The sequence below is a fragment of the Oculina patagonica genome, chromosome 5 (assembly GCF_052425735.1).
Source record: "Oculina patagonica isolate OP01 chromosome 5, crgOcupat, whole genome shotgun sequence".
Taxonomy (NCBI): domain Eukaryota; kingdom Metazoa; phylum Cnidaria; class Anthozoa; order Scleractinia; family Oculinidae; genus Oculina; species Oculina patagonica.
Window position 1 is genome coordinate 28,826,668 of NC_135762.1, and position 26,176 is coordinate 28,852,843.

General features: G+C 39.1%; 2 protein-coding genes and 1 long non-coding RNA gene across 5 annotated transcripts in view; 1 reads left to right on the top strand and 2 right to left on the bottom strand.

Moving 5' to 3' along the window:
• Positions 1–595: 595 nt before the first annotated feature.
• On the bottom strand, positions 596–2,132 carry LOC144654394 (adrenocorticotropic hormone receptor-like). Its single transcript, XM_078514536.1, has one exon. The coding sequence runs from the start codon at positions 2,015–2,017 to the stop codon at positions 1,067–1,069; it is 951 nt and encodes a 316-aa protein (XP_078370662.1). The 5' UTR covers positions 2,018–2,132; the 3' UTR covers positions 596–1,066.
• A 1,059-nt stretch (positions 2,133–3,191) lies between these two features.
• LOC144654499 (uncharacterized) lies at positions 3,192–4,005 on the top strand. The gene is made up of 2 exons (XR_013570921.1): positions 3,192–3,317; positions 3,362–4,005. It is a non-coding gene; the product is annotated as an uncharacterized LOC144654499 (long non-coding RNA).
• A 2,186-nt stretch (positions 4,006–6,191) lies between these two features.
• Positions 6,192–26,176, bottom strand: part of LOC144654275 (receptor-type tyrosine-protein phosphatase delta-like) — a 30,332-nt gene continuing 10,347 nt past the window's right edge. For all 3 annotated transcript variants that reach the window (XM_078514363.1, XM_078514364.1, XM_078514365.1), the window contains 28 exons: positions 24,234–24,527; positions 23,056–23,334; positions 22,166–22,462; positions 21,263–21,547; positions 20,466–20,765; positions 19,488–19,591; positions 19,070–19,271; positions 18,709–18,811; positions 17,645–17,903; positions 15,929–15,974; positions 15,248–15,359; positions 14,710–14,789; positions 14,481–14,620; positions 14,171–14,258; positions 13,665–13,741; positions 13,276–13,312; positions 12,768–12,865; positions 11,915–12,031; positions 11,597–11,751; positions 10,825–10,960; positions 10,373–10,522; positions 10,050–10,149; positions 9,573–9,649; positions 9,130–9,261; positions 8,150–8,308; positions 7,585–7,739; positions 6,657–6,792; positions 6,192–6,519 (listed from right to left, as the gene is read on the bottom strand). In XM_078514363.1, coding sequence (XP_078370489.1) covers positions 6,442–6,519; positions 6,657–6,792; positions 7,585–7,739; positions 8,150–8,308; positions 9,130–9,261; positions 9,573–9,649; positions 10,050–10,149; positions 10,373–10,522; positions 10,825–10,960; positions 11,597–11,751; positions 11,915–12,031; positions 12,768–12,865; positions 13,276–13,312; positions 13,665–13,741; positions 14,171–14,258; positions 14,481–14,620; positions 14,710–14,789; positions 15,248–15,359; positions 15,929–15,974; positions 17,645–17,903; positions 18,709–18,811; positions 19,070–19,271; positions 19,488–19,591; positions 20,466–20,765; positions 21,263–21,547; positions 22,166–22,462; positions 23,056–23,334; positions 24,234–24,527 — 4,196 coding nt within the window. In that variant the 3' untranslated portion in view covers positions 6,192–6,441. The remainder of the gene's footprint in view (positions 6,520–6,656; positions 6,793–7,584; positions 7,740–8,149; positions 8,309–9,129; positions 9,262–9,572; positions 9,650–10,049; positions 10,150–10,372; positions 10,523–10,824; positions 10,961–11,596; positions 11,752–11,914; positions 12,032–12,767; positions 12,866–13,275; positions 13,313–13,664; positions 13,742–14,170; positions 14,259–14,480; positions 14,621–14,709; positions 14,790–15,247; positions 15,360–15,928; positions 15,975–17,644; positions 17,904–18,708; positions 18,812–19,069; positions 19,272–19,487; positions 19,592–20,465; positions 20,766–21,262; positions 21,548–22,165; positions 22,463–23,055; positions 23,335–24,233; positions 24,528–26,176) is intronic.

The following is a 26,176-nucleotide window of genomic DNA, read 5'->3' on the forward strand; positions in this document are numbered from 1 at the left end:
GCTGTTGAACGGATGACAACAAACGGTCTTTCATTGTTTAATTTGCAGTTTTCATATTTAGTAAGTGTTTCCAACAACAGTAGTTAGTTTGCGGAGGTAGTGGAGTTATGCGAAACATCTCTAATACTTCCATCTGTTGTTTACACTGTTTTGATATTTTCACCTTGGATTGACTGGATTCGTTCATTGCCAATTCTTTTCCAAGTTCGTTGAAGTTCAGTTGGTGGAGTGGGAGGCGGTGGAAAGGGATCTTGAGTAACTGTTATGATATTTAAGAGCACACTTTATAGTCCTTTAAAGAATATGTAATATATCAAACACGAGAGGCAGTGTTTCATCGGGATATCCAAACACCGAGAAGAGAGTTGAAAATACGACGTGCAGGGGATTTTTTTTGAAAAATTTCGGGGTTTTTGTATAGGTGGAAAAATATTTTGTGGTTTTTTTTATTTCTTCAAAAAAAAAAAAAAAAAAAAAGAAAAAAAAAAAAAAAAAAATAAAAAATATTTTTTTTTTTATTTGGGTTTCCAAACCCCCCCTTTTTTTTTTTTTTTTTTTTTTTTTTAATTTTTTTATTTAAGAGATTATCATCACGTATATGACTCCATTGAGTGATTAACAAATTAAATATTTATAATATATGCAATCAATAAACGCATTCACTTTGGTGACAACATTGACGGGTTTGTGTAAAACTTTACCATGCAATGTAGCAGAGATGGAGAACCGAAAATGACATTTGTGCGCCTTACTTCCTATTACCACATCAGGCATTGTCAAAATGGATTAACGAGTTTTGCGTACAGTCAGTGTGTATTTATAATAAAGATTTTCCCTTTGCGTTTATGACAAACTTGATTGATGGTTTATAAACTAAAAAAGGGGACTGGAAAACAAATCAAAAACTAGAACTCCAAATAAATAACGATTTTTGCGATGAAGAAAATTAATATTTCTAAATAGCAGTGACCAAGTGAACATTTTAATAAAGAGCACAACCCTGCCGAGAAGACATCTTTGGCCATTTTTTGGTTTGTTTGTTTCTTTGTTGCGTGGTTTTTTTTTATCAGCTAGTACAACATATCATTTTCTTCAAGGCTTTCCGATATCTTTCCAAACGCCAAGCATAAACAAAGGGATCAAGAACAAACTTGACAAAAACAAGCTGATTCAGCACTTTTTCAGCCAGCACCAGTTGCTGGTTCTGCTGGCATTCGCTGCAATACCACGTGACGTACCACACTACAGTGACTGGCAGAATGGGAATGGTCGTCACCAAGGTGAATAAGAAGATTATCATACGCATTCGCTTCTCCATCTTGGTGCTCATTTTACTCGTCCTGAAGCTCGACTGTGGCCTGGGGCTGTTGAACGACCTTACTCTCTTCCGCTCGCGTTGCTTAAATGCTTTATACAAGCAAACGTAACACAGAAGCAAGAGGACAGAGATAAGAGTCGTGTTCAAATGCAGATCTATTTGATGAACCAAAGGTAGTGGGATGTTCGTGAACAACAAGGAGGCAAATACAATTTGATAGATCCACACACAAGCAATGGCCACTTTAGCTCTTCTTACAGTCACACACTTTCTGTGTTTTATGGGCCGCGTCAAGGCTAGAAAACTGTCCCACGAGAATGCGCACACGCTAAAAATCGAAGCGTTCATTGTGACGATGGAAAACGCTGACATTACTTTACGGAGTGCAATTAGAAGTTCATTGTTTAGGTAGAGAGAGTAATATCGGTAAGCCAGCAGCGGCTGAAGAACAAAGCCGGTAAGAAAGTTTGCCCATGCCATACTAAAGATGAAGAAGTTCGAAGGAGTGCGGAGAAGTGTTGAAGAGTTTTTGTAAAAGATGAGTAGCAAAAAGCCGTTTCCGAGAGCTGTAAACGGCGCTAGGCAAGTGAAAAGGATTGCCGACGGAAGAGGAATCATTTGCCATGAATGCTGTTGAAGAGTGGCCCCTTCTGGCTGTTGTTGGTGAGACAGCGAATTATTTCCGGCTTGAAACGACATAGCGACAAGTTTTCAAACCCTTTCCTTAATAAACCAGGTATAGATCGATATCTTCCACTCCTTGAACACTGTTATAGCGATAAAATGCATCCCAGATACGAGAATTACGCAAACGAACTCACACAATTCTAATTCGTCCTCAAACATTCGCAACGGCTGTATTTGCTTTTAATTTTTCCAAAGCACCGCAAGTTGGCGGCTCTTTTCAAAGCGGCTGTCGCGACTAAAAGGGTTTGATATTTAACAAAAGGAAATTTGCCGTTTCTTAAGAAACTGTTAACTTCAATGTGCTAAATCGATCAGCTAAACAGTTGAATTTTAATATTTTATTTTACAAAATCAAATAAAATTCAAAATCAATTTCGGTTCATTTTTTTTTCCTGCGTAGTGTTTAAAGTCAACAATGTTTACTTTTCGTAATATCTTTTTTTTTTCATTTTTAATGTAACGACATTAGTACGAACAATTGAATTGAGAGGCGGGAAAAATGTACCATCAGAATCAAGCACACCAAGATTATGGCACGGCGCTTGTGAATAAATACAGTATAAGATTTTTTTGAGAAGTCCACAATTAAAAAAACTTTGTTGGCTCACTGTGGTCCGATTTTGCGTGAATCTGAATCGAGCTACGCTGGATTGCTTTTTGAAAACATTTAAGACGAAAAAAAAAATGTGTTGTTAACTTGGAACTCATAGTGCATGTTTTTCTTCCTTCTTGTTCGGTGGAAAATTTCCGCTGTTTAACAAACGGCAAGGCGGTCTAAAAAGGCAAATATACGCCTAAGGTTTCGAGTTCGATCTCGACCAACACTTCTCAAAAGGTACACAGCCCTGAGCTGGTAATCATTGTTTCGACTGCTTCATACGATCTTACTTTTAAGACACTACAGTTAATCATATGTGTTATGGTTTTTCTAGTTGATATGATCTAAGCGGGCGCCATTTTTACACCCATCGAAGCTCTTCCTTCAGTCGATTTTCTCGTGTTCTCCCAACATCCCGCGTGGGTTTATTGCGCTGGTTAAGGTCGCGGGGGTTTTTTACAGTTTATTAATTTTTTTTTTTTTTTTTTTTTTGGTTTTTGGGTAGAATTTTTAAAGAGAAAAAAAAAAATATTAAATTTTTTTTTTTTTTTTTTTTTTGTTTGTTTTTTTTTTTTTTTTTTCTTAACGGTTACCCATGGAAAGTGTGGTCTTTGCTTAAATAAATGCTTGGCTTACTACTGAGACATGAGTGCCAGTTTTTTGTCAAGTTCGTATGCTACGTATTTTAAACCTCTAACAAGCAAATTTTTTAACGTGGCACAGTATCATGACGGTTTAAGTTAGGATTATAAATCAAGCTGCTTAAAGGTTTCTTTCGTAGCAAATGTGCCTTTTATCAACTCCCCTACTCACAAGGTCGTTGTTTCTACGTTCCATGCGTCAGATTTTGCACGCTAAATGGAGGCACATAATACATATCCTTTCCCCTTTCCTTTCTTTCGTGGGGGAAGGGGACGGGGGGATTTTGACCAAATTACTCAGTGACAAATCTGATGTTGCAAGGAGGAGTGGAATAACGAAAGAAGAGTGAAACGGGAGGAACATGATGCTTGGGAGCAAGAGTGAAAGAGCGTCTCTGCTCAATGCTCAATATGATTATTTTAAGGGCACACTTTATTTCCTAAATAAACAAACAAACAAAAACAGTCATTCACATAATAATATAGCTCCATAATATTTTTCACCATGCGTTTAAAAAAGGTTTGTCTTTTATTGCGATAGTAAAAACTCAAAAATACATACTTTGATAGTGACGCGTTTAAATACGTACATCTATCTTGATTACTGCAGTCGTTTTTCGGGATAAATTAGAACAAAGGCGTTTCTTTTACTTAGTTATGATTAATGCAAAGTACAACAAATAAATTATAAAACTATGGGCATGGTTTACTGTTATTATATAAATTCACTCTTCGCACTTTCGTAATGAGAGAAAAAATAATTAAAATAATTGAAAAACCCTCTGAGCCTCGAGGTTTTTATTCAATTTACACATCTATGTTTTTGGTATACCGTAAAATTCCGGTTATTAGCCCTGGGCTTATTACAACTTCGTAAGGGTTTTTTGATGGGCTTATAAACGGAGGGGCTTATATCCAGGGGGCCTTATTAGCGGAAAAAAGTTTCGAAACGAGCCACGGCAGTGTTAATCGAAATACGTTTTTTAAAGCAACATTTAGCCCTGTTCAGCGCTGTCATCCAGCAGAGGGGGCTCATATCAGGGGGGGGGGGGGGGCTTATAACCGGATGTATCATAATTTATTGTTTCCAGGTAGATGGGCCTACAACCAGGGGAGGGGGGGCTTTTAGGGGGGGGGGGTCCTAACCGGAATTTTACGGTACTGTAATTCAATATTAGATCTATCTAATTACATTTAAAAAAAAAATCACAACTAAAGGCTAGTTTTCAAATAAGCGTTGGCATAAACTTCTGTCGGTTACTTTACTGCACGTAGCCAAAACTCTGGCAGAGTTAATTATCACATCCTTGAAAGTGGAAGCATACTTCTGCTATACCTTTAATCAAATGTTAGTCAACGCGCGTGAGAAATTTCTAACGATATACTTAATGGGACTTTGTGAAAGCTAGCCTTTATAAAGCAAACCGCCAACAATCAAAAGTTAAATATTTTATAGTACTAAATAAAATTCTTTATAAAAAATCTAAAGAATATATATAATTAAACCTATCGTTCTAGAGATTAGTTACCATTAAGTTACTAAATATACAATTCATTTAATTTTACTGCTAAACAGTTATTCAATTCTTAACATGCTTGTTTACAACCGTTCTGAACGTCATGTTGATGAACAAAACCTCACCCAATACAAATAATGTCTTTCAATTCTTTACCTTACTGTTTTACGTTTTCACGCCAATATTAGAGCGGTTTTCACTTGCACCATATGTTTGACCAGTCAGAACTAAAACCACTGAAAACCAATCGTGAGTCGCTCGCGCACGTTTTCCCGCGTTTTGCCGGCTACATGTATTTGCTTCGAGTTTTGATTGGTTCACTGGATTGATTGATTGATTGATTGATTGATTGGCTTAACAATCTCGCACCACATTTTCGACCAGTCAGAACTTAAACCACTGAAACCCAATCGTGAGTCACTCGCGCACGTTTTCCCGCGCTTTGTGCCGGCTACATGTATTTGCTTCGAGTTTTGATTGGTTCACTGGATTGTCTGTGCCCTTTGTAATTGGCCAGAGTAATTACTTTGGTTTTGGTTTTACGACACTGAATTGAAAACTGCTCAACTACCATGATTTACTGATCTTTGTAAAACCATTAATAAAAACCTGTCGCAATTTGTGACCAGGGTTGTACAACAAACCTAGCAATCTCTGGGCATTCCCGCCACATTACTGCATTGAGCACGCAATAGTAAACGGGAGGTAATAAAAAAGGCTTTGTCTACAGACGGCCAGTTAAGAAGTTCTAATGTACATTTTATCAAAAAAATCATTTTACGTAAAATCACTTTGAGTGAATCATTCGAGAAAATCATAAAATAAATCAATTTCAAATTACAATTCAATTCAACGGTAATTGCATTTCCATAGAAATTCACTTCTGTCGGTCGATGCTCTAATCGTATCTTATATTATTCTATCATATTCTATTAGTACTCTCTGTACAATTATAAAACAACTACGATTGGTTCGCAATGCGAACTACGGATAAAATGGCGAAATTTCACGCCATTAATAGTGGAGCTTTTGCGCGAGAGCGTAAAAAAACAGGCCCCGGTTATTCAAAGAGTGAATGACGCTATCCACCATAGAGCGGTTTTCACTTGAGTGTCAAAAGTTAATTGCGTTTACTTTGGTTTTGCATTTCTACGCTTAGTGATTGGCTTAAAAATCTCGCGCCACTTTCTCAGCCAATCAGAACTTAAACCAAAACCAATCGTGACTCGCTCGCGCATGTTTTCCCGCGCTTCGTGCCGGCTACATGTATTTGCTTCGAGTTTTGATTGGTTCACTGGATTGTCTGTGTCCTTTGTGATTGGCCAGAGTAATTACTTTGGTTTTGGTTTTACGACACTCAATTGAAAACTGCTCTAAATCACTATCCAGTGGATAGTGTGACTACGCGCATCCACAGATAGTGATATGCGATGGGTAGTGTTATCTACCCTTTGAACAACCGAGGCCAGACTTAATAATGGTTAAGTTCATTGCTAATTACTTGCTTCTTGTAAGGAAAACTCTGGTCATTATTTTAGCCCTACCAAGCTCTTCGTGATACTGAGAGCTATTATAGGTAGCTATTTTATGCTAGTATTTCAGCAGCAGGGACCTGGAGCATTCTCGTGTATCTTCGTTCAGTCTATTCTCCTCTGTTATGAGCTGATCACGGACTGTCTTTCAAGGCTTGAAATTCGCGTAGTCATCAAAGGCTGATAAGTAATCTTGGATGGCGTAATGGATGAATTTATATTCCGCCTACAAATAAACAATAAAATCGTTAGCGGTTTTAATTATTGTACTGATTCAGTGCCAAATTCCCTGCACTAGTATTTAAAGACATATATGGGGAAAGATAAGGAGAATTTTTATTTCCATCTAAGGGGCTAACTTACTGCTGTCTTAACCAGTCCAGGTCGAGGAATTCTCATGGCTTTGATCGCCTGGAACACGTCAATGACTTGTTCGATCTTCAGACGTTCCAGCACCGAGTACAACGCACAAAATGTTCCACTGCGACCGAGACCGTCACTGAAACGAAGAGAAACACACACAAATGTATTAAAGGCAAGGAATCAGCGGAGGAGAAAAGCAAGTAAATGGGCTTTAATAAAGGCTGAAAAAAATTATAAGAAGGTTGAAATAAATTATAAGAAAAATTGTGACGTAGCACCAACAGTAAGCACTAGTGTAAACGCTTACCACCTCAAGTAATCTTTACTAGCCGACAACAAGCGGATGTACTTAATGAGCTTTGCGCAAGCTAAGTGCTGGTAGAGTTTTGACTAGCCAGCGAGCAGGCTCTCTATTTGGGGGCAACGTGAATTGAACTCTTCGAGCGCGGAAGGCGGGATCCCGCGAGTGCCGAAGAGGAGCGACGAGCGAAGCGAGCTTCCCGCCCCCCTTCGCTCCCGCGACTCACTTCATTGCCGACTCGCGCCTTCGGCACTCGCGGGATCGCGTCATCGGCGCTAGAAGAGTTCAATATTCACGTTGCCCCCGAATAGAGAGCCTGCGCAAGTCTTCGTTCCTCACTGCGCACGCTTTACGAAACGAGCGCCTCTCGAAAGTTCCGTAACAGGATCGACTTTGATTGGTTTTGAAAACAATAAAAATAGCCGGAAGAAAACACCAAAAAGTTCGTTGGTCATGCTTTTGAAAGCTAAGCATGCGCAGTTCAACCGGAAGTCCAATATTTTCGGACTTCAAATCGGAACTTTCCACGGTCGCTCGTTTCTCGACCGCTAGTCAAGGGGAACGAAGACCCCGGGTACGGCGATGGAGTTTTGAAAAAGACAAAAGCAGACATGCGCTACTACTTACCTGCAAATAACAGTGATAGGCCCATTCCCGGAATGTTGTTGCCATTTCTCTACTTTGGCGATTAAAGTAATAAGACCAGATCCCTTGGGGGCATCATTCTCATTCATCCAGCCGCTGTACTGGAACATCTTAACCCGCAGGCTCTTCTCAGGCGTCTAGAATTGTTACAAAAGAAAGTAAAGATAAGAAAAGAATGTAAGTAAAAGAAAAAGAATGGTTTAACAGGCTATTAGGGTTGGTATTGGGTTTACTGACATTACCTTCATGCAGCTAGCCAAATACCGCTTCTGAGCGCTTGAGACTCGTTCAAAGGTAAAACGTGAAAGCTAGTTCAGTAAATTTCAAACAATGAACAGCAACAGACAACTTAAAACGAAAGCTTTTTTCTGCTTGAACACTTGGGCAGCACTTAGGACAGAGAACTGAGTTTTGTGAGCAAAATGTAGTCAGCAAGAAGCTAAATAACAACAGCACGCCACTGCAACACCATTAGATAGTCAACTGGAACATCAATACGACCCGATACGAACAGTATTTTCCATACTGGTATGCACGCTTTACTCACCCGTAGATCAGTGGCTCTAAAGGTCTTCTCCGTGATCTCTGATTGGTCGTAATTCGCCTTCAAGTTATCCACACTGCTGCTATTGACAGTTAACCGCTGGACTGTTATCATGTCGTCGTAGGTCTCCGTGTCACATCCAGGCCAGAAGAGTGGGAAATCCTGCACGTCATAAAAATACTTTAGGGAGGTTATTTTTTATGGGTAGGGGGGGGGGGGGGGGGGGGTGTTTTGGGGGGGGGGGGGGGGGGGGGTTAGCCCTAGATCATCATAGAGCGATTTTCACTTGAGTGTCGAAAGTGATTCGCATTTGCTTTGGTTTTGCATTACTACGCATAGTGATTGGTTTAAATATCTCGCGCCACTTTCTCAGCCAATCAGAACTAAAACCAAAACCAATCGTGACTCCCTCGCGCACGTTTTCCCGCGCTTCGTGACAGCTACATGTATTTGGCTTCGAGTTTTGATTGGTTCACTGGATTGCCTGTGTCCTTTGTGATTGGGGGGGGGCCGGAGTAATTACTTTGGTTGAAGAGGTTGGTTTTACGACACTCAATTGAAAACCCCCCCCCCCCCCCCCCCCCTGCTCATATATGAAGCGTAAGTTAGGTTAAAATAGGTACTTTTCGAAACGAGAACTTTGATGTCCCGCGCACAAATGGCCACCGCAAAATGCTTTTTTTTTTGGTGAATTTTCCGTCTTCGCATCCGTAATGTCTTAAAACAACAACAACAGCAGCAACAGCAGCAGCAGCAACAACAAGAACAACAACAGCATAAAAGGTCAAAACAAATATATAAATAATAATAAAAAAAACAACAGTCACTTTGCTTAAAACAGAGACCATCTTGATGTCTCCCCAAATGACAATCCCAGACATCTTAGAGACCAATGCGGTAGAAATTCAGAAAGAATTCGTAGCACAAGTGTTTCCCTAGCGTAATATATATGTAGCTCTTCAAAGTGACATAATCTGTTTTACCCCTTCTTCCTCGTTTGAATCAAACAACACAACACAGGAACACTCTTGCTCACAAAGCATGCGCCAAAAGTCTGTCACGGTGGGTGTCAGCGGGTGTTGCGTTACAATAAAGGCATGTTGCTGTTTGTAACCCTGAAATGAAAAAAAAAAAAAAAAAGAGAGAGAAAAAGGTAAATTTGAGATAGTGAATGGCGTAGCTTACGAGCACTCTTATCGCAAACTGATAACTTTTTTTAACTCTCACAACTTGAGGCACTTCTCCCAGGACGACAGAAATCAATTCTAGGACAATTCATGTAACAGTGCAGTCCACAATGCTAGGACAAGGCGCTCGAAAATCCACATCTATTTCCACTGGCTAACATGTTGCAGTTTTAGCAAAGAACAGCACGACTTAGCTGTTAGTTCATTTATCTGGGCAGATCTTCCAAACCATAACTCACCGAAATGTGAACGGCATTTATGTAGGACGTGGACTCGTTGTCGTCAATTGCAGTAAGAATTACTCGGTAACAGTCAGCTGCGAAATGAAACGCACAGTTAGCAATTGAACGTACAGGTGATAATGACATTTTTCACATTTAGTTACAAGCTTAAAGCTAAGTGACGATATTTTGCAGATTTTACATCTAGACTGTTCTGAAATTAAATAAGTGGTAGGCAACTTAACCCGTGAAAGACATTGAGCATCTCAAGGAAGATATGACCATAATTTGCGGATAGAAATCAAACTACGGCTACAAATGTAGATTTTGAAGACGCGGAAGTTTAGCCTCAATCTTTCAAATTGTAATCCATTTCCATCCTTGCCATCCGCAGCCATAGACGCTTGTTAACTGTTGCAGTGCTCTAATATAGCAACTGTCAATAAAAAAGTACCTTTATTTTTACACTTATATGCACAACTGGCAATTACATACGTGCTAGAATTTCTTGCGATCTGTTTTTCTCTTTGTTCTCTGGATAGGAGGCGACGACACAGTGTCCTTTGTGAAGTACTGGACTGACTTTGTTAAGTGTCTGAAACATGAGAGAAAACAAGTGTTTTAAATAACCTGACACTAGTCATCTCGATGTACCAGAATGTTGCTTTCTGGTTTGAATTTTTGTACTTTGGTCACCAACTGTAACCTCTAGATTGTGAGGGGTTTGTACGGAGCATGAGCAAATGATCATGAAGTGCAGGCTTCCATACGCAGATTTTATCTGGACACATCGACACCTTCAAACATGAAGTGCTTACCTTGAACTCAGACTCAAAGCGCGTCACTTTAGCGTCTTTCGCGACGTCACTCATACGAGATAGCGTGATTCTCAAGTCATGAGCGTATATCTGTGTATTGCCACACTGTACAGATTCTAATATGGCATCGTGACAGAAGGTGTATTGCTCCTAATAGAAAGAAACCAAACGTATAAGCCAGGCAGATCAACTTAAAGTTCTGGCATACTTTTAAAAGATTTTTAACTCATTCCTTTGTAGGAAGCTAATAATCGAGCTACATATTGCCTCCTGGTTTGTGCACGTACTTTGCCAAACCAGGAGGTGTAGCTATACTTATAAGATTGTAGTCCACTTCCATTTTTCATTATCGTTAGTCATCTTAACGCCCGTATTTTCAACTCTCTTCTCGGTGTTTGGATATCCCGATGAAACACTGCCTTTCGTGTTTGATATATTACTTCACTACGCACCTCTGTTTGAACCATGGCCGTTCGTCGAGTTCTCAGGTAAGCCACAAAGTTATAAATATCGATTGTACTCTCCGCCTTTATCCTGTCCAGCATGCTATCAATGACCATGAATGTACCAGTTCTACCAACCCCAGCACTGAAAATGGAAAGTTAACAGAATAAGGCTCGAGTTACTGTATTTCCAATTTTGCTGTATTTTCAAGTTCAAAGCAATATTCCTTCCACTTGCTTTTAAAATGCTCTTCATTTTAGGGCTTAAATTGTAGGTATATCATTCTTCTTCAAAAAGCCGTGCGTAGGTTGTAAGATTTCGACTTCTATAAAGAAGTAAAGCAAGTTTTATCAACGCTACTTGACCAATTTTAGTTCTTTCTTCTCTAATTGTGAGCGCTCTCGCATTCAAATTTGCCGCTTCGCAATTATTGTGAATAATTAACGGTTGTCCGCAAATTCTGCCCTATGTAGGAGGCAAACACCTGCATGAAGCACTTGACATGAGTGAAGTTAACGAGAAAGGCTCCATCCCACTTTTTATTATGTGCTTGACAATCAATATTCGGACTGGTGCAGTGTAGGTTAGATGAGTAAAACGTTTTAATTTTATTGTTATTTTTTTAGCCTGCAAAGGAATGCGATCACCATGAGTTTCTAGCATCGCCCACTTCAGACAAAGAAAAACAAACGAAGCAAACAAATAAAGAAACAAACATATCGTAAGCAACAACGCCATTACGATGTGGTGTACCCAAAATAAAAAAAATCAATATCAGACCTGCAGTGCACAACAAGCGGTCCAGCATCAGCCGGGTTATAAGCTCTGATTCGTCTTCTGAAGGCCAGTAAGGCAGTGGGATATTCAGGAACGCCATGATCAGGCCACACGGTGAAATGAAACTGTTTCACTTCTCTCTCCTCCTTTTCACTTTCCTAATAAAAAAATAAAATTTGTTGGTCAAGATTAATGATTTTCTTGTTGCCTTAATTCTTCAATGGAACAAAACCACAAAAGCACGACATAAACTTTCTCTACTTAGAGAAAGAATCAGTGTAGTGAAAATTTACTGTGGAAATAATTAAAAATGCTACTAACCCGCTTAACATTAAATGTTCTTATTTTGTAATCCGAATAGTGCTCTGACTTCACAAGCATCACAGATATGTCTCCATAGTCATGCGTCTCATCAGGCCAGTACTTGTGGCATTTCAGCTAAGAATATAACATTGTCAACGAAGATAAATGTAAGTAAACATGAACAAAATGCTCTCTTACTATCAAGTAAGCTTCCGCTAAACCATGATTTTTCTTTGAATTGCAGTGAAATCTCTTTTGTGGAGATCTCTCATCGGGAGGACTACATGGTGGTGCCATCCCCTCTTAAACCATGTTCTCAGTCCCCTATTTTTCCGTGAAATCGTAGAGATCGATCGGGGGCTTTTTGTACTCTCCCCAGTTTTCGCTCTGATCAGGGACCAAGATGGCGGCCAGTCGAACTCACCGATCGATTTCTAAGTCTGCACTGCAAAAAAGGGGACTTGTGGACAGTCTATCATCCACACTATGTAACCAGTAGTAAAGACACCTGACAGACCCTAATAGGATGTCAGCTGCTATTTTGAGAAGATCGCTTTCGGCAAACATTCATAATTATAAGCAACAAGACATATTTCGAAGATGAGAGGCAACCAGTTTCAGTGCTATGGAAGGGAAAAAGCTAAGATTTTTAAAACGTTCTCGTAGCTAATAAACACGATTCAAGCGGTGTTCTCTTTATGGATGATTTCAACACAGTTATAAAAATATATATCTCAGACTAGTTTGAACAGGATTTTGATGGCATGATTCTTGATCAGGGAAGACTGATTCACTTGGATATTTAATATCCGTTGTACCTCCATATATATATTTTTTTTATCTTTGTTTATTAAATTAATGCACTCTATACCTTATGTCTCTCCTGTAGATTTGTCAACATAACAATCGAAGCCGACTGCTGTTCCCAAACCATCCTCCAAAAATCGTCAAAGGTCGGAGGAACTGGTCCTATCGGTCAAAAAAGGAAATTGTTTAACAAAGTCCAATTAGTCCAAACATTAGTCCAAACGATGGTTTGGCGCACAGAAGGGGTGGGGAGAGGGGAGGAGAAGATGGGGGGGGGGGGGTGGGGGGGGGGGAGGGGAGGGGGAGTGAGACACGGATTTTGCTGTAAGCACCAGAAGGGAAACAAAAGAGAGGCGCCCAAAGATCACAGGGACGGACGGGAGAAGGAAATAAAGGAGAGGGGAAGACCGGGAGGGCACAAGTAATGGAAGTGACCGCCAGAGGGAGGGAGCACGGCGCCCACAGCCACTAGGCGTAATGGGCATGAGTGAGTGAGTGACCAGAAATTCTTGAACAACATCATTTCAACTAATTCTTGTGCATTTATTACCAAACAGTGCATTGAAACATACCTTGACTTGCGATGTAAGCGTTGGGTTTGTTGTATCCCTAGAAATAGCAAAGACAATCAAAATTAAACTAGAAAACAAATACCGTCATCTATTATTACTTTACGGATCACAAATACTTTTAATCAATCTGCATTTAAAATGCAGTTTGATTACAGTTAGAGAATCCCAATTTCCAGGAACCCTCGGTTTTTCAAAACTTCCGAGTTGTCGAACCAATTTTCCTTTCCCTTGGATAGTGCTTCTATGTAATTTTACCACTGAATTCTCTAACCTCCAGATTTCCTAAAGCAGTTTTCGTTTCCCTTACATTGTAAGTCCATGATTACAGTGTACTTATTATGTAACATAAATACAAGAATTAGCATTTCAATGACACAGCTATGACTCACATCAACCCTTGTGGCGTTAATGTAGTCTGAGCCGTCCATACCATCGATCGGGGACAGTACGACCCGTGAATGGTCATCTGTACAAAATAATAACAATAAAAAAATAACGGTTACAAACAAGGCCGACAGTTGAAGTACAGTAACTACTAGACCACGTCATGACCACTGCAATTGTGTTCTTAATTTTTGCTTCTCCTAAACCGTTTACCCAAATTCCAAGAGTCAATCTCTTAAGTCAGTTAATTTATTTAGTGAAATTAAAACTGGGCACTGCTGGGAGTGATAAGGTGTAATATGACGCTAAATTAATTTACACTGGGAAGATCAACCGATGACTTATAACAAGATTTCCCACTATAAAAAAAAAAAAAAGACAACAAAAAACAGCCTACCCCTTTGAGTATAGATCGCATCAACGCAAACTAATCGCCGCCCTCGCCCCCTTTCCCCACCCCCTCTGGGCAGTCATATTGGAATAGGGTTAGACATGTTGGAGATTTTCTTACATGCAATAATGTTGCCATATCTGTTCTTTGCTTTGTTTTCTTGCAACAGTGCGGCGTCACTGGCATACTCTTGACCACTGTCCAGTTTCTGAGAAAAAGAGAACAAACTGTTTGAGAACATCAACGAATAAAGAAGAAAAACAAGAAGAACGAGAAGGAGGAGCAAAAATTATATTTTTTTTTGGGGGTTTTTTTTTTTTTGGAGGGGGGGGATGCGAAGGGGAGGTGGCAGGGGGAACAGGAGCAGGAGCAGGAGCAAGTCCGAGGAGAAGCGTCATAGAGGAGCGTTAAGACGAAATACTATAATTACATTGTATTCAATCATGAATCCACGGTCATCAGACTTGTGCATTTTCGTTACATGTTTCCCAAACTGTTCCACTGGTATGGGAGGATGGTCAGCATCATTGGTGACTTCACCTGGAGCAGCAAGCAGCTTCTTTCTAACGCCTGAAACAAGGACAAGAAGTTGTCAATTTGAACCATGGACTGTTCGTAAATGATTTGCTTAAACACAAATGACTACGCTTGTTACTTACTGGACCGTTTTAGCTCAAATTCTCGTCTCTTCCTTTTCTGATTCTCCACATCGAGATTTGCATTCGGTGGTCTGTTGGACCTGTAATGGAAAACGAGAAAACAAAAAGCTCGTTTTGCCACCGGAGAGAACAACTGTAACTGATTAAGATCTTTTTTACAGGTTTCTTAGGAGATCATGCACAGTTGCTAAAAAAGGGTGTGAAATTCAGTGTTGGCAACAACGGCATCACTATTAGGTAATGTACGGTAATTAATGTAAGTACTGTTTTGTAAGTTATGTTCTGCATTATTAATTAAAAAAAAAAAACGGCAACAGCAACAACACGAAATTTTTCCGATATGCAATCAAATTAAAGATGGCCTTTTTTTGCGTTTTTGTTTTTCTTTCTGTTATGAACGGTAAAATAAATACAGATTGCACGATATCTTTCTCATCCATTGGATTTCCCCTTTTTTAAATAATCAGTCCTTGCCCACTAAAAATTGGACATAATTATCGATGTAATTATTATTATCAAATATATTAATGTCAATTACCTTTTATAAAGAAGAACAGCTATGATGATGATCACAATAAGAATCAGTGCTCCCAAAATGCCAGCCACTACACCGACAATGTTGTCCTGATTTTTTGGAGTTGGCTCCTCTCCTGAAAGGTGAAAATAAAATAGTAAATACAACACTTTTGCAAACGAACGTTTATGTACATGTATCTTTGGTATCACATACCTAACTGGCAACGAACGAGCGCAATGCTTGCAATAGTGGCAGGCAGATGCATGATCCATTTAAGGTTACAAGACACCCCAAATCGGTTATTTCAACCCTGTTTCCCAGATTTAGAGTTGTCCAGTAGTAAACGCTGCTCAATAAGCTACATGTAAGCTTCTGCTTTGAAAGAATATTGGTCCAATGGTTTTTGCTGACGTACTTGACGAACAAGATCACAAAGCATGCAGACAACATTCAACCCTCTTTCCTAAATTCAGAGTTGTTCAGTAGTTAAGGCTGCCCAGTGAGCTGCATGGGAGCTTAACTGCTTTGGAAGAAACATTGTCCCGATGGTTTTTACTGGCGTACTTGACGAACAAGATCACAAAGCATTCACAGACAACAATCAAATTTTAACACGCGTTAATATAAGGTATATTTACCCATGCATGGGAGAAAAAATGTACAGATAAGAATGTACGGGGAAAAAATATCTGTATATTTTACCGGTAGGCGGCAAGCTGATGGCGGCTGGCTCCCCTAAAAGCCATTTCTGTGTAAATGAAAAAAAAAAAAGAACATCAAAACTAAATATATCAGTGAAAATTACAAGTTGAATAGAGAATAATACATGGTTGCGCAGAGATATGACATTTATCTTCGAGTGAGATATCGATTTGAACACGAGAAGATAAATTTCATATCTCCAAGCAACCATGTATTATTCTGTTTATTTCATAAACCCACTAACAACGAGGTTTTTGACGATTTTCCGAAGCTTTCCGAAGATTTCCAAAGATTTTTGGAGACAAATGTTCTCCGAAAGTCATACGAATGTTTCTGAACATTTCAGAGCTTTTCCGGAAATTTCCAAAGATTGCCGCGAAGATCCGAAGATGTTTCGACTTAATATCGAAAAAAATTGGCTCATTCACTATTGAAACAGGACAAACTTGTCAGCACGTGATTGGTGATATCAAGCACAGGTAAAAAAAATATATCGTAATTTTATCCGCCCAATAAACAACTGCAGTTTATACAATGTATAATAAAATATTGCGACTTCAACGAAGGGCTTGATATTCTGTCACACAAGTTAATATAAAACCGTACTAGAGACCCTGCCACGGTTCACTTTGCATAGAGCAAATTGACCTGTGCCTCCCTACGGTCGAGAGCTACTTTGTCACGATCGAGCGGTCACTAAGCCAGTGATTTTTAATTCCGTGGACAAGAACACTCGTAACGGATCAAGACAAAGCAGAAATGGAAAGCTAAAAGGAGCGTTTTTCGGGCGGATAAGATAAACCTTGGAATCCAAGGAGAAGCAAATAGAAAGAAGAATTATCGACAGCTGCTGTGAGGCAATTTTGGCGAGCTTTGAGCATTTTATGTGGAATTTATGGAGCTTCGAGAGCGAACGGTTGAACGACCAGGACGCAAGTCTTCCGTTTCTTTTTACTGGAAAGCAATCCTGGGAAAGTTTAAATCGTCTAAATGGTTTAGAACGACTCAGCCACCTCAGAGACATCAAAAGTGCAGGGTAAGGTAAGCTACTTTTATTCGAATCCTTAAATGCAAGTTGAATTTAGAGCGATTTTTGAAACATTCTCATACATTCTCTTTCAAAACATAATGCAATAATTATTGTCACGGATCATTGTCACGTCTGGGCAGCCTGGGATTTTTTTTTGTCCCACGCTCGTAACATGACGAACAATGCATACGTAATACATCTTTCTCATTAATCAACATGTATTTTTCAACAATGACACGAGCATATGGGACAAAAAAAAAATCCTGAGTCCCCGATGGGAATCGAACCCGCTTCCCAGATACCGGTTGGGCGCTCTAACCAACTGAGCTACGAGAGACGCGTGGTGAGCTGGGCCATTTTACTCGGTTGATAAGTGACACGCGTCCTGCAAACTATTAGGATCAGCAATGTCGAATTCATCAAGTGTGTAGTAAATAGAGCGCCCAACCGGTATCTGAGAGGCCATGGGTTCGATTCTCGCCGGGGACTCAGAATTTGTCTTTGTCCCATGCTCGTGCCATTGTTAAAAAGTACATCTTTATCATTTATCACCGAGCTCAAAATTTACCATCTTTACTATTTACTATCGTTCTCATTTCACTTTCGAGCTTACAATATACCTTCTTGTTTATCGTGCATTGACATACAGTAATTCTGGTTATAACCATGGTATTATGCAAGCTTACCCCATTATGTTCCGTTACTCCTCTTAAGTACGCCTTGTATTCCGTCTCTGGCTCCAACGGGGCATTCTCATAACCGCCATAAGTCTTTCCATTTCCTAGAATGAACTCATCGGGAAGTTTACCTCTGTCGAATTGAGCTGCGATGTAGAAACGGTCGCCATTTGCTTGAGCTTCCTTGTAGCCAAAGATGTCATCTGGAAGAGACACTACCTCCCGTTTGCTTACTTTTCCGACCAGTTCTACTATAACTTGATGGAAACTGGAAATATGGAAACGATAACGACGTTAACAACATGAACGATAACAAAACAATTCTTTCCTGAACTGAGGTTGGCATGTCAGTTGTTGAAGACCCTTTATGTTAGGAATTCCGTTTTTTTTTTTTTTTTCAAACTAGAATGCAACGAAGAAACCTTTGTGGAATGAGTCATTTCTCAACTAAAAACTTTAGTGCTTTGCTGCAGAAATTTGACTTGCAGCAGTGGACTAGATGTACGTTTCACTTGCTACACTTGTGAAGGGAAGAAATCAACGTGCAGTTTTGATATACAGTTTACAGAGATTTCCATTTCCCAGTCAACAGTTGCGCGCTTTTAAAACAGTCAGACTCCTCGGATCGAGCCAACAGATTGATGATGACAGTGCTGAAGTTTTCTTTATACACAAGATACGCTAATAACGTACAGAACTGATTACGGAACCGAACAAGTTTGTTAAACTAATATTCCAAACAATTATGCCAATGCAAACAAATATGCCAATGCCTACACAGACACTTTCAAGACAACAAAGCCTTGAAAATGGAGAGTCCTTTTGCTAGTATAAAGTACTTAAAGATGATTTTCAGTCGTCTCGCGTTTTTTTTTTTTTTTTTTATTGTTAGTTTGTGTTTTTTTTCTTTTTTTTTTTTTTTTTTTTTTTTTTTTTTTTTTTAAAAAAAAAAATTTTTTTTTTTTTTTTTTTTTTTTAACAGGGGGGGGGAAATTAAACCCCCATACTTTGGGAGCCTGCGTCCTTTTTAAAAGAATAATTAATTAAATTAGACCCTTTTCCTGCAGACTTACATGATTTTTCCATTGCTATCTGAAGATGGTGTCAGGGAAATAGTAATTGTTGTTGGCGTGACGTCATCTTTAACAACCCGGGGAGGGAGGGGTGGAGGTGGCGCTGAAATCAAAATGTAAACAAGAAACAGTTATTATTGAATGGATGTCCGTTTTAGAGAGGTGTTACAGTAAAATGAGCTGAAAGTAGAACAGCAAGGTGGCAGTAATAGAAATATTAAATTATTTTTATTTTCTTTTTCTCCCCCCCCCCCCCCCCCCTTTTTTTTTTTTTTTGACCAACACCAGATGCCTGTCTAGACGTGTCCGTTAAGAGAGAGTTGACTGTACATTACATAGTTGAACAGCTTTTCGCACATACCTTGTGATGGTGTTTGTACTACAACAGGACTACTCCGAGCGCCATCTCCCCTGACTGTAGTTGCCTTGACATACACACTGTATTTTGTACCGGGCTTCAAAACTCCCTTTTTAATAACAGTGCGGCGAGAGCTTACACCTTCTACCACCTGAGTTTCAACTTTGAATGAACTGTTGAAGTCTCGTCTGCCCTCACAGTACACCTGTTGTAGTAGAAATTCAAAATTTAATAGCATACAGACTCAGAGGTCTAGAAATGAAGGGCCTTAAGTGCAGCTCGAAGATAAACGAAGATAAAGACCGCCAAAGATAAAACATGACGGCTCGACACATTAACAAAGGGACCCCAACGAATTATGGAAAATTGTTGCGTTGATAAATAGTGGTTAAAGAGTAAAGCTTTTTGCGCTTGAACTCACCTTGTAACTCGATAGTATTCCATTGCGATCTTCAGGTTCTTTCCAAGTTACAACTATGGCGTCATTTACAAGCGTAGCCGTGACATCTCTTGGCTGACTGGGGACTACAAACATACAGAATGATTCATAGGCTGACGAACTTGCCATTTGAAATATAACAAGCGAAATAGATTTGTACGAAAGGAACGTTAATGTAATGAAGGTTTTGGTGAAAACTAAGTTTAATTTGACAGAGTTCCTATAGGATAACACCGCCCTTATTAGATCTCAAAATCATAAAGATCGCAAATTCATTTGGACTTAAAATGCTTTGCGGTTATCTTTTTGCTTCGTCATACAAAGAACAGCATGCCTCACCTGCCAGTAACGGAAACCACGCGCTACCTCCATAAGTATTGGAAAACGAGGCGAACGTCTTCAAAATTTTATTTATACCATGCCATAGAAAATACAGCCAATCAGAATATAGGAAAGCCGTTGTATATTCGATGGTATTCAACCAACCTTCCCATCGTGGCTGCGATCTTATTCTCGATGAAATTTAGTAAGCGTATTTTCTATGGCATGGTATAAAATAGTTACACAACACTTTCTCGTGGTATACTATGGAATATCCCACTTGTCACTTGTATTTTCTTCGTATACATACTCGCCTAAAGGCTTGTGTGTATACCGAGAAAATACAAGTGACTCGTGGGATATTCCATAGTATACCACTCGAAAGCGTTGCATAACTAGTATATATCACAGAAACAAATTATGGTCGAAAAAAAATATACGCTCTTTCTTGGCCCACTATATTTTTAGAACACTTTTAAAAGTTCTTTTTAGCTACAATGCGAGCTAATCTCGCTCTTAAACACGAACATTCTATGATTCTACAACTTGATTGAGTGGGTCAACATACAAATTGTGGCAACCGTGACAACTTAAGGACATAATGTTACACTTGATAAAATGGTAAAGAAAGCTTTTTACCTCCTTCATCAGTCCTTGCAGTGACGTTAGCCATCTCTCCAGGTTTGATTGTGACAGCCTGTACTGTAAAGGTGTAATTTGTAAAAGGCTTCAGGTTGGAAATCAGTTGCCACTGTGGACGATCCGATTTGATTGCAGTCTTGTTCACAATATTTTGCACTTGTTGGCCTGTTTTGGTGTCATAAATCCTGATGTAGTAAAACCTTACAATCCCGTTCGAATTAAGAGGATCTTTCCAGGACAGATGTATATCCATATCCGATATGACTTGTCCAGTGAATTGCACGGGAGGTCCGGGACCTGTTGTAAAATAAGTAGAAGGAACACTGTGCGCGTCAAATATGGACTACCAGTATAACAAAAGTTAGTAGTAACGTTGAATTATATAAAAATGTATGCTCGGATTAGACTTAAAACACGACGCTAATAAAATCCCGCTTACTAATAATGCTAGTTCTTAGGAAGAGTCAACTTCGGAGTGAAAAGATACTGTAAAAAAACTGAACAGGTATGTTTAAAAGGATTATTTGGCCGGTTTATTTGGAGGGGAATTATGTATATGGTTTAAAAATGGTGGGTTGTATAAGGGTATTGCATAAATGTGATAAAGTTTACTTGTTACAAGAACACCATCGCATGGTCTTAGGCCACGGAAATAAAATCAAGATTTTCTAAACAGTGTACTCTTCTACTACACAATAAGTCTTGTTGCTATCGAACATACTGCAGTGAGGGAGATTGTTAGTGAGGCAGCTAATCGGATAATACGCTGTGTTTAGCTGCTATACGGTACTTACTGTCCTCATACGTTGTTGCATTTAAAATTTGGGAAGCATTTCCTATCTCTGAAGTTTTGCCCCTGACTTTGATGAAGTAAGTGGTGAACTTGTTCAAACCATCTAAAACACGTTCCCTGGTCCCTGCTGTCACTGTTCTCTCGTTTGGCTGGTAGTCCTTGCTTGTTCCAAAGGAAATGATATATTCTTTTATATTTCCATTTGGACGTTCTGGTTCTTTCCACTTCACATGAATTGAAACTGAAGAAGTGGCTCGAACTTCGACATTCCGTGGATGACTTGGGCCTAAAACAACACCAAAGGCAATGAGCTTGATATTACTGTAAACAAACTGAGCATGCATGTTGCCAGCAGATTGCAAGAGCTTAAAGGAGCTAAACTAAAACATTGAATTGTTGAAAAATGTATTACACTTTAAATAAAGAGAATGTTTGAGATTTCGTGTTTTCTGCGTTCTTACATTGGACAACTTCCAAAGTTGAAGAAAACAGGAACAAGCAAACATTACCGTGATTAAAACTGCTTATACATATCAACAGTCACATTGTCTAACGTACAAGTATACATGTAGAAAACAGCATTAACAGTAAATAACACATTAAGATTTTGTTTACTTTCCATTACAAACCAAAATAGTTGAAAGCAAGAGCGAGACACCACTTCTCTTTCAATTGCAAAAAGTGCAATGTATTTTTAGTAAATTATTATCATGTAAGATTTTCCTTTCAAGAACAAAACAATTGGCTTCTCCAAGTTACCCTTTGCCTCTTTTTGGTGCAAAAACGTTTAATATGACAATCAGTTTTACTCACAAAAAAAAAGAAAAATGAAAACTGTACCAGGTCTAGTTTTAAACAAAGTCGAGTGAGAACTCTAGAATAGTCCTTTTTTGTAATGACATACCTGACTCTAAGGTTGTAACAAAGAAACATTTTTCTTCGGGCGATGCTCCAACACTTGTGTAGCCTTTCACTTTGATGCAGTAATCTTTATATGGTTTTAATCCACGGATGATGGTGTTTGTTGCAGTTGCCTGTTGGCTTTTAGTGTCAAGGTCGTCTTTCTCGTTGTAATACACATAGTATCCCAGGATGATACCGTTTTGATCCTTCTTGTTTATTTCATGCCACTTGACTAGTATCGTGTGAGCGTCTTCTGCTTTTGTTTCTTGTTTATTTATGGCAGGAGAAGAGCTGGGAGCTTTGTTTTAGTCAATCACAAAAAAAGACAAGCATTAAATATAGGTTCAATTTGATAAGTCAGCGAAGATGTGCACACAAGGAAACGAAATACGTGTACTACATGAAAAGATAATTATTTATAATCCTCCCCCCCCCCCACCACCACCCCCTCCATTCCCTAAATAAAGTAACCTTAAAGATGAACTCCAGTCCGTACTGCGCAATCTCCGCTTGCAATGTTTATGTGAGTCTCACACGAAGGAATGTTTACTAAGAAAGCTTAGAAAATTCTGTGACAAACTTACCTTTTTCTTCATTATTAGCACCAGATATCCTTGACAAAACAATAATAAGGAGTAGGAGAATCTCAAAGCTTTTTCAAACCAACATTTTAGCTCATCGGAAATTAATGGCGGACTAAAACACTTCATGTATGCTACTACCGAAGTGTAACGTTTTAACGATTTCAAAACAAAAACAAAAACAAATCCCGAGTCTGCGCCGTACGGACTGGAAATCAGCTTTAACAGTAACCTGGGCTGGTGGTCTGAAACAATTCAATAAACTGATCAAAATAACAAAAAAATACAACAAAAATTAATAACAGCTTACCATCCTCTAAAGTCGTGGCCTGTTCAATATTAGAGGCAGCTCCTGAAACAGCTGTTTCTGCATAGACTTGGACAAAATATTCTGTATATTCTTCCAGGGGATGCAGTAAATAAGATGTACTTGTTGGATAAAACCGTTGATCCAGTTTGTCTCTTGATTCGCCATACATTACCACATAACGTCTGAAAATGCCATTGAACTTTAGAGGCACTTGCCAAGAGGCCCTAATTGCCTTGGATGTCTCCACAGTAAGCTTCAAGTTTCTGGGAGGGGTTGGAGCTGCAGCAAATATTGTATTAACAGTAAGTGTACATGATTTAGATGATTAAAATGCTAGGTGGACCACTTTTTGGGATTCCACGTTACTACATACAGTGTATGCCTCCATCCGTTACCAACCCTCCAAGTTGCGACCATTTTAGTCGCCATGGCGACTGGAATTTTGGAACTGGTGACTAAATTGTAGAGCAAGTGGCCAGGCCAGCGACGACAAGAAGACTGCTCCAGTTATTCACTTTGAAAAATCAGTTGTTCTGCAGTTAGAACCCTACTTGGGACCAGTACCGCAACATTTCTGGGTTTTGTGACTGATCCTATCAAATTTTGTTTCTTTTGATATGTTTTTAAGAAAATTCTGGGTGAAATTTGGTTTCATTCATACTTTTTTTCCACCTGGATTTACAGATTAATATATATTTTGGTAACTAAAATTTTCCACTAACAACTAAACATAAATAGGTAGTTACCAAATGGCCACTGCAGAGAAAAGTCCACTTGGAGGGTTGGTCACATGCATTACAGTACATGGTGTGAGTAGTGTTAATAACTATTAATACATGTTATTCACTAGAAACTAACATTATAGACATCTCATGGCTTTGCATTTATTACATTCTTACAATGTTATTTCAATTAATAATAAATTTACCTACATGTAGATAAATTTAAAGTCTAGTAAGTATAAAGCAGAATACATTATTTACAGGCCTAATTATTTCATAATTTTAAAGTCAGTCTTTTTCATCAACATACATGTACACATGTACATGTACATGTACACTGCATGTATACCATCATGATGGTATTAAAACAACAACAACAATTACAGAAAAAGAAACAAAAGTAATTAATTAAATTTAAATAAATTTATTCTAATCAACACAAATCAGTCCCCTAACCTCCCTCGTTGGGAATTTTTGTCTCCGGTGCAGTGGATTTACCATCCCCAACAGCAGTGAATCCGGCAACTCTGACAACATAATTTTTATATTCAAGTCCTGTTAGTTTGTACGTCAACTGCTTTGGCTCAACACTTTTTTTAAGCTCTGTCGCATTTCCTTGTATCTTGTAGTAAACATGGTAACCCAAAAGAACTCCTTGCTGTTGCTCGGCAGGAATGGCATCCCACGATACATCCAATGAAAGAGAGGAGCTGGAATCCAATTTGAAGTTTCCAGGAGCAGCAGAAGGAACTATGAAAAAAAAACAAACATGAACAGCTGTTATTTTACAAATTATAAAACATTAATTTTTATAACTAGAAAATGTAAGGTTAATAACCCATCTCCAGAAATTTCCCCATTATTTTGCCTTTTTTAGCACCCATTCCACCCCTTTGCTCCATCTTACAAAAAGAATGGTTCACCCTCCTTTGCAACCTTGCCAGTTTCTTGAGCCTCTGAAATTCATAGCAATGTCCATGAACTTCTTTATTACTGTTTTTTTATAAAAGACTACATGTTGGAACAGCTGGGCTCGGAAAAAGTCCTGCCCAGCCATCAATGACGAGCAGCTTTTCCTGGTGGGCAAGTAGAATGTAACTTTTCATTCACACTTGTCTAACAAGAAAGGGTCCAGACACAGTCATCTGCCTATTGAAAGTAAACTAAGGCAATTATACAAGTACCATGGACAAGAAAAATTTTGATGGCTACATGTACTTGTTCAAAGAGCAAGCTAAGTTTTTGTTTGTTTGATTGTTTTGATTTGGCCCTGAGAGAGCAAAGTGAGGAGAGAGGTGTTGGTTTATACTTTAGTGCCAATGTTTACATGGACAGGTGTATTACACTCTGTGGTGAACTCATAGCACTCACAATTTTAGTACAGTCACATAACATGGGTAAAGGCTTAGTCTGTGTTTGAGCCTAGTAGCCCATCAGGCAGGAGGTTATCTTGGAAGCATGAAGCAACTACATGTAGGAACATTTCTACTCCGCCTGGATGGGATGCTAGTCGATCCCAGGGTTACCCAGACCCAGCATTTAATTCACGGGTACCCACTTAATACATTGTATGTACACCTGGGTGGAGAGACCCCAACACAATGACCCCAGCCATGGATAGAACCCAAACGGTTCTATTAATTCCAAGTCCAGTCATTAGACCACCACACCAGCTCCCATACAGTATTGTGAAAAAGTAATGCAAACGAAATGCACGAATTTCGTTCTTTGTTCTCCCGAACTTTCGTGCGAAAGTTCGCGAAAAAAATTTGTTGCGAACTCCGCGACATTTCGCGCGAACTTTCGCTGGAACAAAGAACGTTTTTTTTTAGAACTTTCGCTGCCTCACCGATAATTCGCGAAATTTCGCTAGGTGAGACAATAAATTTCGCTAGACTCTCAACAATAGTTCGCTTTTCTACGTGCAGACTCCGCTACGGGATCGTTTGGTCGGATGGTCATGTAACATACACGAAAGATATCTTTGTTTTGCTCGCAAATGCATGCCAAATTTAAAGATCTTAAAATTGCAACTGACGGGAGACCTTGCTTCTCAAGGACCTCGATTCGAGTTCTCGTATAATCTGATACTTTCGGCATGATTACAAGTTCACTATTCGTGCGCTTGAAGGCGAATGAATGAGGAATCTGTTTCTGTTTCTAATACGCGAGGCGTTGCTATGGTAGCAATAAACACAATTTCGCGCGGGGACAAGCACTACAGTGGGAAACATTGTGTGTTTTTACACGACATTCATATCGTTCTCGGTAGTTTTTCTCGCGAATGTGAACTTTTCGTCATGAAACTTCAATGTTTTTGTCATTTGGGAAGAAGTCCAATTTACGTTTTCTTCGTGCACTAACGAGGTAAGTTTAAAGAACAATTTTACGATGTAATT

Coding starts and splice junctions, on each gene's coding strand:
- LOC144654394 (XM_078514536.1), bottom strand. CDS start 2,017: ATGTCGTTTCAAGCCGGAAATAATTCGCTGTCTCACCAACAACAGCCA.